This window comes from Nerophis ophidion, linkage group LG01 (assembly GCF_033978795.1).
Source record: "Nerophis ophidion isolate RoL-2023_Sa linkage group LG01, RoL_Noph_v1.0, whole genome shotgun sequence".
Lineage (NCBI taxonomy): Eukaryota > Metazoa > Chordata > Actinopteri > Syngnathiformes > Syngnathidae > Nerophis > Nerophis ophidion.
The window spans coordinates 68901950-68918374 of record NC_084611.1 but is presented as its reverse complement, the minus strand read 5'-3'; the positions used below and the strand labels follow the sequence as shown (position 1 = coordinate 68918374).

Sequence of the window (16425 nt, the reverse complement as noted above, 5' to 3'; positions counted from 1 at the left end):
AAATTGTGTTAGAACTTAATATAAACGGAATACAATGATTTGCAAATCCTGTTCAACCCATATTCAATTGAATATGCTACAGAGACAAGATATTTAAACTGATAAGCTTTTTTTTTTTGCAAGTAATCATTAACTTTAGAATTTGATGCCAGCAACACGTGACAAAGAAGTTGGGAAAGGTGGCAATAAATACTGATAAAGTCGAGGAATGCTCATCAAACACTTATTTGGAACATCCCACAGGTGTGCAGGCTAATTGGGAACAGGTGGGTGCCATGATTGGGTATAAAAGCAGCTTCCATGAAATGCTAAGTAATTCACAAACAAGAATGGGGTGAGGGTCACCAATTTGTATGCAAATTGTCGAACACTTTTAGAACAACATTTCTCAACGAGCTATTGCAAGGAATTTAGGGATTTTACCATTACGGTCCGTAAAATCATCAAAAGGTTCAGAGAATCTGGAGAAATCACTGCACGTAAGCGATGATATTATGGACCTTTGATCCCTCAGGCGGTACTGTATCATAAACCGACATCAGTGTGTAAAGGCTATCACCACATGGGCTCAGGAACACTTCATAAAACCACTGTCAGTAACTACAGTTGGTCGCTACATCTGTAAGTACAAGTTAAACCTCTACTATGCAAAGCGAAAGCCATTTATCAACAACACAAAGGAATCCCGCCCGCTTCGCTGGGCCCGAGCTCATCTAAGATGGAGTGATGCAAAGTGGAAAAGTGTTCTGCGGTCTGACGAGTCCACATTTCACATTATATTTGGAAACTGTGGACGTTGTGTCATCCGGAACCAAGATGAAAATAACCATCCGGATTGTTATAGGCGCAAAGTTCAAAAGCCAGCATCCATGATGGTATGGGGGTGTATTAATGCCCAAGGCATGGGTAACTTACACATCTGTGAAAGCACCATTAATGCTGAAAGGTCCATACAGGTTTTGGAGCAACATATATTGTCATCCAAGCAACGTTATCATGGACGCCCCTGCTTATTTCAGCAAGACAATGCCAAGCCACGTGTTACAACAGCGTGGCTTCGTAGTAAAAGAGTGCTGGTACTTTCCTGGCCCTCCTGCAGTCCAGCCCTGTCTCCCATCGAAAATGTGTGGTGCATTATGAAGCGTAAAATACGACAACAAGACCCCGGACTGTTTAGCAACTTAAGCTGTACATCAAGCAAGAATGGTAAAGAATTCCACTTTCAAAGCTTCAACAAATAGTTTCCTCAGTTCCCAAACGTTTATTGAGCTCCATGTGTGTTACATCACATTTAAAAGAAAATGTGATGTAACACAGTGGTGAACATGCCCTTTCCCAACTACTTTGGCACTTGTTGCACCCATGAAATTCTAAGTTAATTATTATTTGCAAAAAATAAAAATAAAGTTTATGAGTTTGAACATCAAATATTTTGTCTTTGTAGTGCATTCTACTGAGTATGGGTTGAAAATGATTTGCAAATCATTGTATTCCGTTTATATTTACATCTAACACAATTTCCCAACTCATATGGAAAGGAGGTTTGTACTTCCTGTTTCATGACTGCAGACAAATGCCATCAATATTCAGGACACAATGTTGTATATTTCATCCTTGATTATCACTGGGCTTATGTTTCGGGTTTTTTTTAATATTATATGCATTTAAAGTCTTTATAAGCCCTTCCACAGAGAGTTCACACACAGTTAAATCACTTCACACGCTCCAAAAATGAAGGCATTCAAAGGCAACACTTTATAACTCATGCATATAATTACACAACATTTTCCCTGGCTGCAAGCGGCCCTAAAAAGACAGTGCAGCAAAAACGTAACAAGCGCATTCCCTGTCTCATAGATATGCCCCCGTTTTTTGTTGACTTTTGTTGGACTGACTGGCTGTGTTGTTGCGTTTGCAAGAGTTCCGACGTCACAAAACAGAGCCACTCTTCAGGCTTACACACACACACACACACACACACACACACACACACCCACACACGCACGCATTCATTGGAAATACATGCGACACAAACACGTACCCCACCCCAATATCAAACATCTTTGACACTTCACCCCACGTGGTAAGACCGAAAATGGAGCAGCGCCCCTGGTGGCAGCAGCTCCTTTTTCTGCCCGCTGTAGAAAGTCTCAAGTTGAATGTTGTTATACTGTTTGTATATGAGCTTTCCTTGAACATTTTTTCCAGGACTCTAAGTAATGATTGACTTCATTTGATTTGAAAAAAAAAATGTATTTTGTCAGCACTTTTTAAAATAAAAACTTAAGTGGGTACTCTCAGAGTATTCAATTGATCGCACCTGCACTGTTTGGTTTGTTTTTAAAAGACATAAACTCCGAGTAGGTCACACTATAACGATAGTCGTTGGCTTTGACAGTAGGATTGTTCATTTACATCAAAGCAGTTGTTTTTCTCACTATTATTTTTTTTAACCTGTAAAGCACTTTGGTTCAATTTAAAAGTTGTTGTAAACCTGCTATATAAATACAATTGACTTGACTTGACTACGATAGGGCGAAACCAGCCTTGCCTAGGCACACCCTACTGGTTTTGGAGTATAAATATTTGGCGTTATGGCGCCAGCCACTCGTCTATATCTGACCAATCTAAGTCTAAGACTAGATCTGACCATTCTAAGTTTTGAGCATGAACTGTTGAAGCCTACAAAGGTACTGGCACCAGCTGCTAGACTAGATCTGACCAATCTAAGTCTATTAGCATGAACTAATGAAGCCTACTCGAATGATAGGCGAACCTCTTCTAAAACAAACCAAACAGACCAGTTTCGATCGATTGAATACCCTGAGATTACAATGACCTGGATGAATGAAAACGTTCATAGACATCTTAAATGTGTACTCAAATCTCAATGTACTCAACAGTATATTAAAATCTGCGATGCACTGCTACTGTTGTAAATGAACCGCTAAGTGGAAGGGCAACATTGTAGTGACTCAAAAGTAAATGGTTCCACCACACCTTTATCCAGATCATCATCAGAATGTTCATGGTTCTTTATTGCTCCATGCATACTTTTTTTGCGTAATCTGGTGAACTGAAATTCCTATTTTATGTTTTATGTCAAAATGACTGCTGCGGAAAAGCTCCCTAAAACAACATAGCTAGAGTTTTGCACAATACTTTCTGTAGGCCTGCGTTGATAACCTTTTTTTCTGTGTGATATATTGTGCCACAAATTATTGCTGATTAATTATTATTGTCAGCATTATTTTGAGACCAAATTAAGCACTAATGTAATTATTTTTTAATATTGATAATGCAAGTAACCTTTTCAAATGCAATAAACTTAATTGGTAGGTCAAAAACATTTGTTTATTAAAAAAGTAAACAAATGTAAAATGGACTCTTAATCTCTTTAAACATAAATTGAACTTCAATAAATATTGAACGTCTTAAAGTGCAGTTTTTTCCCCAGGTAAAAAAGAAATTGAGTTGGGCGTTTTCTCTTTTGTTTCCATCACATTCCAACAAATTCGGCACACTGGCTCATCCGCCCCTGTCGATGGGCTCATTGTCAGGATCTGGCAGCACTGCTGCCGCCTGTCTTCTTTTTGCTGCAGTGCCTGGTTTCTGGGTCACGGGGCGGAGCTACCAGCCTGCACACCTGATACTCATTTACTCCTGACTACTTCAGTTCTCCAGTTCATTCACTCGGCGCTAGCAGGTTCCTGATAATTCACACTTCCAATTGTGTTCATCTTTTCGGCCTTTGCTCCGCTAACGCTTCCTGTACTTGTGGCTCTGTCCTAGCACTGCCGTGTAGTGTTATTGTTTCCTTTAAACACCTTTTCTGTGCATTTTCTGCTTCTCCTGTGTACATACTTTTTACCTCACTCTGAGTGCTCTTTTTTATATTATCATTTCTTATCTGCATTGGGATCGTGACACTCGTCTTGCTCATTCGGTTTGAAGCCGTAATATTCCAACACATGGACATTTGGCTCATATTTTTGCCTCCTAATTTGTGTTACTTTGCGGGACTTCTCACTAGCAAGTATTGACTTGCGAGGCTCTGTCTGTGCATCTTGTGTGTGAAGCTAGCAATCCAGCCGTCGCCCACTGAGACAAAGGATAATGGATGTATGACAAGAGGGTTCACTGCATTCATTTAATTCTGCTAATAAATGAACACACTAAGGTGCTGCGAACAATGTACAGAGTGAACCCTCTTCCAAGCTGATTAAACACGACAGATGAACAAACAAACACTCGCAGATGGCATTTTATTGATGCTAACAAAGTCGATTTTCATTACACTAGATTAATTGATCGAGAGGGTAGCTTCCCTTCGCCTTCGGGTGGGGGGACGGGTCCTGACTGTTGTTTGTGCTTACGCACCAAACAGCAGTTCAGAATACCCACCCTTTTTGGGTACACTCGAGGGAGTACTGGAAAGTGCTCCTCCGGGTGATTCCCTTGTCCTACTGGGAGACTTCAACGCTCATGTTGGCAACGACAGTGAAACCTGGAGAGGCGTGATTGGGAAGAATGGTCGCCCTGGATCTAAACCCGAGTGGTGTTTTGTTATTGGACTTTTGTGCTCGTCACAGTTTGTCGATAACAAACACCATGTTCAAACATAAGGGTGTCCATATGTGCACTTGGCACCAGGACACCCTAGGCCGCAGTTCCATGATCGACTTTGTAGTTGTGTCATCGGATTTGCGGCCTTATGTTTTGGACACTCGGGTGAAGAGAGGGGCGGAGCTTTCTACCGATCACCACCTGGTGGTGAGTTGGCTGCGATGGTGTGGGAGGATGCCGGACCGACCTGGCAGGCCCAAACGCATTGTGAGGGTCTGCTGGGAACGTCTGGCAGAGTCTCCTGTCAGAGAGAGTTTCAATTCACACCTCCGGGAGAACTTTGAACATGTCACGAGGGAGGTGCGGGACATTGAGTCCGAGTGGACCATGTTCCGAACCTCTATTGTCGAGGCGGCTGATTGGAGCTGTGGCCGCAAGGTTGTTGGTGCCTGTCGTGGCGGTAATCCCAGAACCCGTTGGTGGACACCAGCAGTGAGGGATGCCGTCAAGCTGAAGAAGGAGTCCTATCGGGTTCTTTTGGCTCATAGGACTCCGGAGGCAGTGGACGGGTACCGACGGGCCAAGCGGTGTGCAGCTTTAGCGGTCGCGGAGGCAAAAACTCGGACATGGGAAGAGTTCGGGGAAGCCATGGAAAACGACTTCCGGACGGCTTCGAAGCGATTCTGGACCACCATACGGCGCCTCAGGAAAGGGAAGCAGTGCACTATCAACACCGTGTATGGTGCGGATGGTGTTCTGCTGACTTCGACTGCGGATGTTGTGGATCGGTGGAGGGAATACTTCGAAGACCTCCTCAATCCCACCAACACGTCTTTCTTTGAGGAAGCGGTGCCTGGGGAATCTGTAGTGGACTCTCCTATTTCTGGGGCTGAGGTCGCTGAGGTAGTTAAAAAGCTCCTTGGCGGCAAGGCCCCGGGGGTGGATGAGATCCGCCCGGAGTTCCTTAAGGCTCTGGATGCTGTGGGGCTGTCTTAGTTGACAAGACTCTGCAGCATCGCGTGGACATCGGGGGCGGTACCTCTGGATTGGCAGACCGGGGTGGTGGTCCCTCTCTTTAAGAAGGGGGACCGGAGGGTGTGTTCCAACTATCGTGGGATCACACTCCTCAGCCTTCCCGGTAAGGTTTATTCAGGTGTACTGGAGAGGAGGCTTCGCCGGATAGTCGAACCTCGGATTCAGGAGGAACAGTGTGGTTTTCGTCCTGGTCGTGGAACTGTGGACCAGCTCTATACTCTCGGCAGGGTTCTTGAGGGTGCATGGGAGTTTGCCCAACCAGTCTACATGTGCTTTGTGGACTTGGAGAAGGCATTCGACCGTGTCCCTCGGGAAGTCCTGTGGGGAGTGCTCAGAGAGTATGGGGTATCGGAATGTCTTATTGTGGCAGTCCGCTCTCTGTATGATCAGTGTCAGAGCTTGGTCCGCATTGCTGGCAGTAAGTCGGACACGTTTCCAGTGAAGGTTGGACTCCGCCAAGGCTGTCCTTTGTCACCGATTCTGTTCATAACTTTTATGGACAGAATTTCTAGGCGCAGCCAAGGCGTTGAGGGGTTCCGGTTTGGTGGCCACGGGATTAGGTCTCTGCTTTTTGCAGATGATGTAGTCCTGATGACTTCATCTGGCCGGGATCTTCAGCTCTCACTGGATCGGTTCGCGGCCGAGTGTGAAGCGACCGGAATGAGAATCAGCACCTCCAAGTCCGAGTCCATGGTTCTCGCCCGGAAAAGGGTGGAGTGCCATCTCCGGGTTGGGGAGGAGACCCTGCCCCAAGTGGAGGAGTTCAAGTACCTAGGAGTCTTGTTCACGAGTGGGGGAAGAGTGGATCGTGAGATCGACAGGCGGATCGGTGCGGCGTCTTCAGTAATGCGGACGTTGTATCGATCCGTTGTGGTGAAGAAGGAGCTGAGCCGGAAGGCAAAGCTCTCAATTTACCGGTCGATCTACGTTCCCATCCTCACCTATGGTCATAAGCTTTGGGTCATGACCAAAAGGATAAGATCACGGGTACAAGCGGCCGAAATGAGTTTCCTCCGCCGGGTGGCGGGGCTCTCCCTTAGAGATAGGGTGAGAAGCTCTGCCATCCGGGAGGAACTCAACGTAAAGCCGCTGCTCCTCCACATCGAGAGGAGCCAGATGAGGTGGTTCGGGCATCTGGTCAGGATGCCACCCGAACGCCTCCCTAGGGAGGTGTTTAGGGCACGTCCAGCTGGTAGGAGGCCACGGGGAAGACCCAGGACACGTTGGGAAGACTATGTCTCCCGGCTGGCCTGGGAACGCCTCGGGATCCCCCGGGAAGAGCTAGACGAAGTGGCTGGAGATAGGGAAGTCTGGGCTTCCCTGCTTAGGCTGCTGCCCCCGCGACCCGACCTCGGATAAGCGGAAGATGATGGATGGATGGATGGATGGATGGATTAATTGATCGGCTCAGGCCTATTATCTTACATAAACATTGTTTTGAATTCTTTACTGCAGTGTTCTTTACTTTCGGTTTGTGCAAATAAGAACTTGTTATATCTTTTTCGCTTTCAAGGGGGAAAAGTGAGTGTGACGTGTCAAATGTCAATCCCCCATTTGTTAAATACACCTTTACATCAGCCATGTCAGTCTTTGTTACGACTTGCCCCTTTTACAGCAGTATTTTTCCAATTTTTTGTCCGCTTCTCCTCACCGTCAATCCCGATTTTGCCGTCGCCGTCTTTATCCCCAGCTTTGAGGAACGCGCTTGTCTCGGCGTCCGTCAAGTCTCTGCCATCCACAGAGAAGCCCTTCAGGACAAACCTGCAGTAGCACAGCAAAATAATGTCTTTGAGGAACACAGGTTTATATAAAAGACCACAGATGTCTGGGTTGAGCCTCACTTGAGTTCCTCTTCTTCAATGAAGCCGCTTCCGTCCACATCCAGGACCCGGAAGACCTGCTTGACGCTCTCGGCGGACATGGCTGTCATTCCCACTAAGTCAAAGAACTTTTTCGGGTCGAACGTGTCTGCTGTGGCACAAAACATAGACAGAATAAAGAAATTCCAACGTTTAGTCACGATGGCTTACATTTTCCAGTTTCTATTAGTCTTATCACAACCAACTCCACAGTAAGTAGGACAATAAATCCAACCTGCAAAGGCATCAAGAGCTTTCTTGATCTCCTCAGCTTTCAACAGGTCCGTCATCACCATCCTGTCAGCTGAAAGTCAGGACACATGGAGAACACATAAGGTACAAAAAAGTGTGAGGTTCAGTTCAGTTCAGTTTGTTTATTTCAAACATGCATACGATACAAAGTAATGCATCACATATTTCCACTTGTTTCATTACAGCACGCCCGAAAAGGAGTGGAAAGAAGCAGAGCTTATTTAATCCTACCTCTTTTCATATCATAGCAATTGTATCCTATTTCTTTGTTCTCTGTTTATAACAGAACAGTGAATAAATAAATAATATACCAAAAGTAAGTAAGCAAATACATATCATAGCAGTTGTATCCCATTTCCTTGTTCTTTGTAACAGAACAGTGACTAAATAAATAATATTCCAATTAAGTAAAAAAATATTGAATACATAATCCATCCATCTTCTTCCGCTTATCCGAGGTCGGATCGTGGGGGCAGCAGCGTAAGTAGGGAAGCCCAGAATTACCTCTCCCCAGCTACTTTTTTTCAGCTCCTCCCGGGGGATCCCGAGGTATTCCCAGGCCAGCCGGGAGACATAGTCTTCCCAACATGTCCTGGGTCTTCCCCGTGGCCCTCTACCGGTCGGACGTGCCCGAAACACCTCCCTGACTCTTCTCGATGTGGAGGAGCAGCGGCTTTACTTTGAGCTCCTCCCGAAAGACAGCTTCTCACCCTATCTCTAAGGGAGAGCCCCGCCACCCGGCGGAGGAAGCTCATTTCGGCCGCTTGTACCCGTGATCTTGTCCTTTCGGTCATAACCCAAACCTCATGACCATAGGAAAGGATGGGAACGTAGATCGACCGGTAAATTGAGAGCTTTGCCTTCCGGCTCAGCTCCTTCTTCACCACAACGGATCGGTACAGCATCCACATTACTGAAGACGCCGTACGGATCTGCCTGTCGACCTCACAATCCACTTTTCCCTCACTCGTGAACAAGACTCCGAGGTACTTGAACTCCTCCACTTGGGGAAAGATTTCCTCCCATGGACTCGGACTTGGAGGTGCTGATTCTCATCCCATTCGCTTCACACTCAGCTGCGAACTGATCCAGTGAGAGCGGAAGATCTTGGCCAGATGAAGCCATCAGGACCACATCATCTGCAAAAAGCAGAGACCTAATCCTGCATCTACCAAACCAGATCTCTTCAACGCCCTGACTGCGCCTAGAAATTCTGTCCATAAAGTTATGAACAGAATCGGTGACAAAGTACAGCTTTGGCGGAGTCCAACCCGCACTGGAAACGGGTCCGACTTACTGCCGGCAATGCGGACCAAGCTCTGACACTGATCTTACAGGGAGTGGACCGCCACAATCAGACAGTCTGTCACCCCATGCCTTCTCCCTGTCCACAAAGCACATGGAGACTGGTTGGGCAAACTCCCATGTACCCTCAAGGACCCTGCCGAGAGTATAGAGCTGGTCCACAGTTCCACGACCAGGACGAAAACCACACTGTTCTTCCTGAATCCGAGGTTCGACTATCCGGCATAGCCTCCTCTCTAGTACACCTGAATAGACCTTACTGGGAAGGCTGAGGAGTGTGATCCCACGATAGTTGGAACACACCCTCGGGTTCCCCTTCTTAAAGAGAGGAACCACCACCCCGGTCTGCCAATCCAGAGGTACCGCCCCCGATGTCCACGCGATGTTTCAGAGTCTTGTCAACCAAGACATCCCCACAGCATCCAGAGCCTTAAGAAACTCCGGCCGGGTCTCATCCACCCCTGGGGCCTTGCCAACGAGAAGCTTTTTAACTACCTCGGCAACCTCAGCCCCAGAAATAGGAGAGCCCACCACAGATTCCCCAGGCACTGCTTCCTCATAGGAAGACGTGTTGGTAGGATTGAGGAGGTCTTTGAAGTATTCCCTCTACCCATCCACAACATCTGCAGTCGAGGTCAGCAGAACACCATCCCCACCATACACGGTGTTGACATTGCACTGCTTCCCTTTCCTGAGGCGGCGTATGGTGGCCCAGAATCACTTCGAAGCCGTCCGGAAGTCGTTTTCCATGGCTTCCCTGAATTCCTCCCATGTCCGAATTATTGCCCCCGCGACTGCTGAAGCTGCACACCGCTTGGCCAGTCGGTACCTGTCTGCTGCCTCTGGAGTCCTATGAGACAAAAAAAACCCATAGGACTCTTTTTCAGCTTGACAGCATCCCTCACCGCTGATGTCCACCAGCGGGTTATAGGATTACTGCCACGACAGGCACCAACCACCTTGCGGCCAAAGCTCCAATCGGCCCCCTCAACAATAGAGGTACGTAACACCGTCCACCCATACTCAATGTCCAGCGCCTCCCTCGTGACATGTTCAAAGTGCTTCCGGATATGGGAATTGAAACTCTCTCCAACAGGCTAGGCGTTCCCGGCAAACCCTCACAATGCGTTTGGGCCTGCCAGGTCTGTCCGGCATCCTCCCCCACCATTGTAGCCAACTCACCACCAGGTGGTGATCGGTAGAAAGCTCCGCCCCTCTCTTCACCCGATTGTCCAAAACATGAGACCGCGAATCCAGTGACACAACAACAAAGTCGATCATGGAACTGCGGCCTAGGGTGTCCTGGTGCCAAGTGCACATGTGGACACCCTTATGTTTGAACATGGTGTTTGTTATGGACAATCTGTGACGAGCACAAAAGTCCAATAACAAAACACCACTCTGGTTCAGATCCGGGCGGCCATCCTTCTAAATCACGCCTCTCCTGGTTTCACTGTCGTTGCCAACATGAGCGTTAAAGTCCCCCAGTAGAACGAGGACATCACCCGGGGGAACACTCTCAAGTACTCCCTCGAATGAATTCAAAAAGGGTGGGTACTCTGAAATGCAGTTTGGTGCGTAAGCACAAACAACAGTCAGGACCCGTCCCTCCACCCGAAGGCGGAGGGAGGCTACCCTCTCGTCCACTGGGTTGAACTCCAACGTGCAGGCTTTGAGCCGGGGAGAAACAAGAATTGCCATCCCAGCCCATCGCCTCTCAGTGCTGGCAACGCCAGAGTGAAAGAGAGTCCAACCCCTCTCGAGAGAACTGGTTCCAGAGCCCTTACTGTGCGTCGAAGTGTGTCCGACTATATCCAACCGGAACTTCTCCACTTCGTGCACTAGCAGAGGCTCCTTTTCCCCCAGTGAGGTGACGTGCCATGTCCCAAGAGCTAGCTTGTGTTGCCGAGGATCGGACTGCCAAGTGCCCTGCCTTCGGCTGCCGCCCAGCTCACATCGCACCTGACCTCTATGGCCTCTGCTATGGGTGGTGAGCCCATTGGAGGGGGGACCCACGTTGCGTCTTCATGCTGTGCCTGCCCGGGCCATCGTGCCCCACCTCCGGGCCTGGCTCCAGAGGGGGGCTCCGGTGACCCGCGTCCGGTCGAGGGAAATCTGGGTCCTCGATATTTCTTCTTCATAAAGATCTTCGAGCTGCTCTTTGTCTGATCCCTCACCTAAGACCCGTTTGTCTTGGGAGACCCTACCAAGGGGCATAAAGCCCTCGGAAAACATAGCTCCTAGGATCATTGGGACAGGCAAACTCCTCTACCACGATAAGGTGGTAGCTCAGAGAGAAGTAAATACATAATCATTATCTAAAAAAAAAAAAGGTTCAAGATGTTCATCATAATTGTTGTTCTTTGTACTTTGTGAACACTTGTAGTTTAAACAGTCTCTTACACTGAATCATATCAGTGCTTTGTTTGATCTTTATTTCTAAATCCATTCCATAATTTAATTCCACATATGGATATGCTTAAGGTTTTAAGTGTTGAACGCGCATAGACATTTTTTAAAATAGATATTCCTCTCAGGTTATATTTCTCCTCTTTTGTTGAGAATAACTGTTGTACATTTTTGGGTAGCAGTTTATAGTTTGCTGTGTACATAAGTTTAGCTGTTTGAAAATACACCAAGTCGTTGAATTTCAATATTTTTGATTAATCAAATACAGGGTTTGAATGTTCTCTACTGTATGTCCAACATTATGTATTTTTCTAATTGATCTTATTTGTAACACCGTTAGTGAATGAAGCGCACATTTGTAGTTCTTTCCCTATATTTCTACACAATAACGCAACTATGGTAAAATTAGTGAGCAGTAAAGAATATGAAGAGATTTTAAGTCCAGAACATATTTTGCTTTTTTTATTATTGATGTGTTTCTTGCTACTTTATGTTGTATATTTTTTTCATGGGATTTCAGCGGTGAGGGATGCCGTCAATGTGTCTTCTTTTACGCTTTCAATGTATTGTGTCTAGTGTTACTGAATAGCATTATTTAAATGTTTACTGATATTCAAATATTCTGTATTTGTCAAAGTTTATGTTGTATTTGTCAGATTTCATGCAAAAAATAAATTTTTCACTGTCTATTAATGTTCTCATTCATCCAGGTCATTGTCATCGCAGGGCATTTAATCGATCGCAACGAGACTGTTTACTTTGTTCTAGAAGATGTTTCGTTTCGCCTCTCATCCGATGCAGATTAATGTCAACCACAAGCGGTAGAAAATGGTTGGATGAACATATGGTCTTTATTTTTATATAATGTTTTGCTGTTCAACTTAAGACTATTGCCCCTCTTGGCACCTAAAATGATTTGTTGACACTTTGTAATGGTATTTAATGCCACCTTCAGGAAAGTAGAGTCAAAATTTGGGCTTCCGTTATTGCCATCTATTATTTCAGTAATCGAGTAAGCTATTGTTTATTTTATTTAGATACATTGAATAATCGGATAAAACACAGATTTTGCCTCAATGCATAGTTTAGGAAAACTACTTTAAATACCAATTTTTTTTGCTTGTTCTTTTTTCTTGTTTGAAGGTTAATTTGTGTCTTTATTACAAAAACTTTTTTTCAACACTGTATTTATGTACCGTATTTTCCGCACTATACAGGGGCGCCGCTAGGGATTTTGGGCCCCATGAAAATAATCTTTACAGGGCCCCCAAAACATAATTTCATATAATTTCATCATCATTAGGGGCCTCTCTGGGTCCCCCTCCATCATGGGCCCCTAGAATCCGTCTCCTTTACCCCCCCTTTTCGGCGCCCCTGGCACTATAAGGCGCACCGGATTATAAGGCGCATCTTCAATGAATGCTACAGTAGAGGCTGGGGTTACGTTATGCATCCTTTAGATCAGGGGTAGGGAACCTATGGCTCTAGAGCCAGATGTGGCTCTTTTGATGACTGCATCTGGCTCTCAGATAAATCTTAGCTGACATTGCTTAACACGATAAGTAATGAATAATTCCGCTGGTAATCACGATGTTAAAAATAATGTTCAAAATATAAAACATACTCATGCATTTTAATCCATCCATCCGTTTCCACCGCACCTGTTCAAAAAATAACAATGTTATTAAAAATAATTAGAGACTTATTATACTCCAAACATGTTGGTTTTACTTAAAAAATGCACACATTTAGTTGTATTCAATGTTAAAAAATATGATATGGCTCTCACGGAAATACATTTTAAAATATTTGGCTTTCATTGCTCTCTCAGCCAAAAAGGTTCCCGACCCCTGCTTTAGATGGAGCTGCGCTAAAGGCAATGTCAACAAAACAGTCAGATAGGTCAGTCAAAATGTATTAATAGATTATAAACCAGCGTTCTGACAACTCCATTCACTCCTAAAATGAATAAACAGCTGTTTTATTATTTTCCCCGATTCAATAAACACGTAAAAAACAGTCTGATACTGTTACGGTAAATCAATCGCAATATACTAACACTCGAAGTAGTGCAAAGCAATAAAATATCAATAACTCAACGTTGCTCAAACGATAATGTCACACAACACAACAACAAACATGTAAAGCTCACTTTATTAAGGAATTCCTCTTCCATGAATCCCTCAAATTCGTCTTCTTCAGTGTTTGAATCAAACAGTTGGGTGAATATGGCATCCAACATGCCCGGCTCCGTCTCGTCAAAGTCGTCATTAAACGCTGCTGTTAATGTTAAATTCTCTCGTTGCTGCTCTATTCCCGTCTTCTACTGTATGACTGATCGCCTTGAGTTTAAACTTGGCACGTCTCCCTCAGTCATATATCCCAGCATGCACCACGCCCTTCTTCTTCGGGGAAAATAAGGTAGACGGCTGATTACCGTAGTTGCGAGACCTCTTGTGGCATGTTTAATTCGGACACTGAAGAAGAAAAATTCGAGGGATACGTGGATGAGGAATAATTTAATAAAGTGAGCTTTACATGTTTATTTTGTGTGTTGTGTTGTGTGACTTTAACTTTCGAGCAACGTTGAGTTATTGATATATTGTTTTGTTTTGCACTATTTCGAGACGTCGTTAATTGAGTCAGTGTCGCTGCTGTTGTCTAGCAGTTCAGTGACAATTCCTGCTTTCCTGAAATCATGTCTCTCAATAGGAGCCATTTTGGGGTCTTTACGTAAACACACAAATGGAAATGAAACGGCACGGCCTGGCGCAGTCATATATCCCAGCATGCACCGCGCGCTTCTCCTACGGGGGAAAATGAAATCGGCGGCTGCTTACCGTAGTTGTGAGACCTGTTGTGGCTCAATATTGGTCTATATATAAGGTGCACCTGATTATAAGGCGCACTGTCAGCTTTTGAGAACATTTTTGGTTTTTAGGTTCGCCTTTATAGTGCGGAAAATACGGTAAAATAATTTTCTTTGTTTGAATTTTGTGAACTGCATTTTTTTTTTTTTTACATCAAATGATGCTGACAATTTCATTGCACAAATAATTTAGCGCTTTAAAAGTAAGTGTATAAAACTGTAGTTTATAAGAAAAAATCTGAAATTAGTGTAAAACAATTCAGTGGTAAAAAATTCTGTAAAAATGTGCTACTTTAAAAAAGCAAGACTCACTTCCAGTAAAATGAGGCAGAAACGATCAAGCCTGTCTCAGAACAAGCCAATGAGGTGTCAAGTTTGGAATCACGTGACATGGGTCTTGCAAAACAGCATAAAAACAGCAGTTATCTGGGCTACCTGGGCATAATACAACATAAACTGTGATGACTCTTCTTCGGCATTGTAATGCCGGTGTGGTTTTCCCGTGGATGCGTCGAAGCGATGAACACAACAAGGTAAGTTATAAATGGATTTATTAAATAATAAAAAGCTAGGAACAAAAACACTGCTGTAAAGAGAAAGCAAACCAAAAATAGAAAAACAGTTCCTCAGCATGTGAGCTGGAATAAACAAATGGCTTAGCGTAAAAGCTAGCGAGAATATACATACAAAGATGAAGGTCGAGAGTCGTCAGTGTTGCGCGTGGGCAAATTAGGATCCGAGACTGAACAAAGAAAAGAGGAAAGCTTATATAGGGAGAAATCAAGGAGAACCAGGTGTGTAGAAAACGAGGAGCAGGTGAAATCAATGTGTAACCATGGTAACGGACTAAACAGGAAGTAAGTGGGTCAGAAGAGAATGAAACAAAGATGGAAAAATAAACATGTGAAGATCTGAGTCACAGATCGCAACAGTATTCCCCCCCCCAAAAAGACAGATTCCAGATGTCTCAAAGAAAACAAAAACAAATAAGAAACAACTTGAACCCCCTCCCCAAAAACAGAGTCCACAAACGAAGGGAGGGCGGAGGGAGGCCACGGTGGAGGGTCGCCAAGTCGTGTGTCCCCGAATCCACCGAGGACAAGTCAAGTGGCGGCGGCGGATGGAACGCCGCTGCCGAAAAAGTTTTGGCGGGCGACCTCGAAAAGGCCACATTAGTGGCCGCATCGCAGGATGAGGTGCCCGGCGAGGCGGACGACCCGGGCACGGCCACATCCGTGGCCGACATGGAGGAGGGAGTGTCTGGCGAGGAGGATGACCTCGCAGAGGCCACGCCCGTGATCGACGTGGTGGACGACGCCTCAGCACCGAAATCCCAGCAGGCTTGGAAGCAGCAGACGAGGGTGCGGGGACTGCAGCCAAAGCAGGCCCGAGTGCAGCTGGCGAGGATGATGCGGGTGCTGCAGCTGGCGAGGATGATGCGGGTGCTGCAGCCGCAGGAGTCGTCGGAGGCGGCCTGGGAGCCGCAGGAGTCGTCGGAGGCGGCCTGGGAGCCGCAGGAGTCGTCGGAGGCGGCCTGGGAGCCGCAGGAGTCGTCGGAGGCGGCCTGGGAGCCGCAGGAGTCGTCGGAGGCGGCCTGGGAGCCGCAGGAGTCGTGACTGGTGTGAGCTCCAGCCTCATCGTCGGCGCCGGTGTGGGCTCCAGCTTCTTCGTCGGCAGTGCTTGGCGGCGTGGAGCTGGTACCGGCGCTTGTCGAGGAGCTGGCACTGGAGTGGGCTCCAGCCCTGTCGACATAGGTGAAGGTTCCAGCCCCGTCGTCGACGCTGGTGTGGGCTCCAGCCCCGTCGTCGACGCTGGTGTGGGCTCCAGCCCCGTCGTCGGCGGTGCTTGGCGGCGCGGAGCTGGTACCGGCGCTTGGCGGCGTGGAGCTGGTACCGGCGCTTGGCGGCGTGGAGCTGGTACTGGAGTAGGCTCCAGCTCTGGAGCTGGTACTGGAGTGGGCTCCAGGCTAAAGTCTGTAACTGGTATGAGAACCAGTTCTGGGTCGGAGGCTGGTGTGAGAACCAGGTGGGAGTCTAATTCTGGCTTGAAAACCAGGCGAGAGTCATGTGCTGGTGTGAGAACCAGACTGGGAGCAGTGCAGAACACCGGTGGTGGAGGATGTGCTGGAGG

General features: G+C 46.4%; 1 protein-coding gene across 1 annotated transcript in view; it reads right to left on the bottom strand.

Moving 5' to 3' along the window:
• Window positions 1-16425, bottom strand: part of pvalb7 (parvalbumin 7) — a 74125-nt gene that overhangs the window by 573 nt on the left and 57127 nt on the right. The window contains exons 2-4 of the mRNA XM_061909725.1: window positions 7696-7764; window positions 7443-7572; window positions 7253-7362 (exon numbers count right to left, since the gene is read on the bottom strand). Of these exons, the coding sequence (XP_061765709.1) occupies window positions 7253-7362; window positions 7443-7572; window positions 7696-7764 (309 nt within the window). The remainder of the gene's footprint in view (window positions 1-7252; window positions 7363-7442; window positions 7573-7695; window positions 7765-16425) is intronic.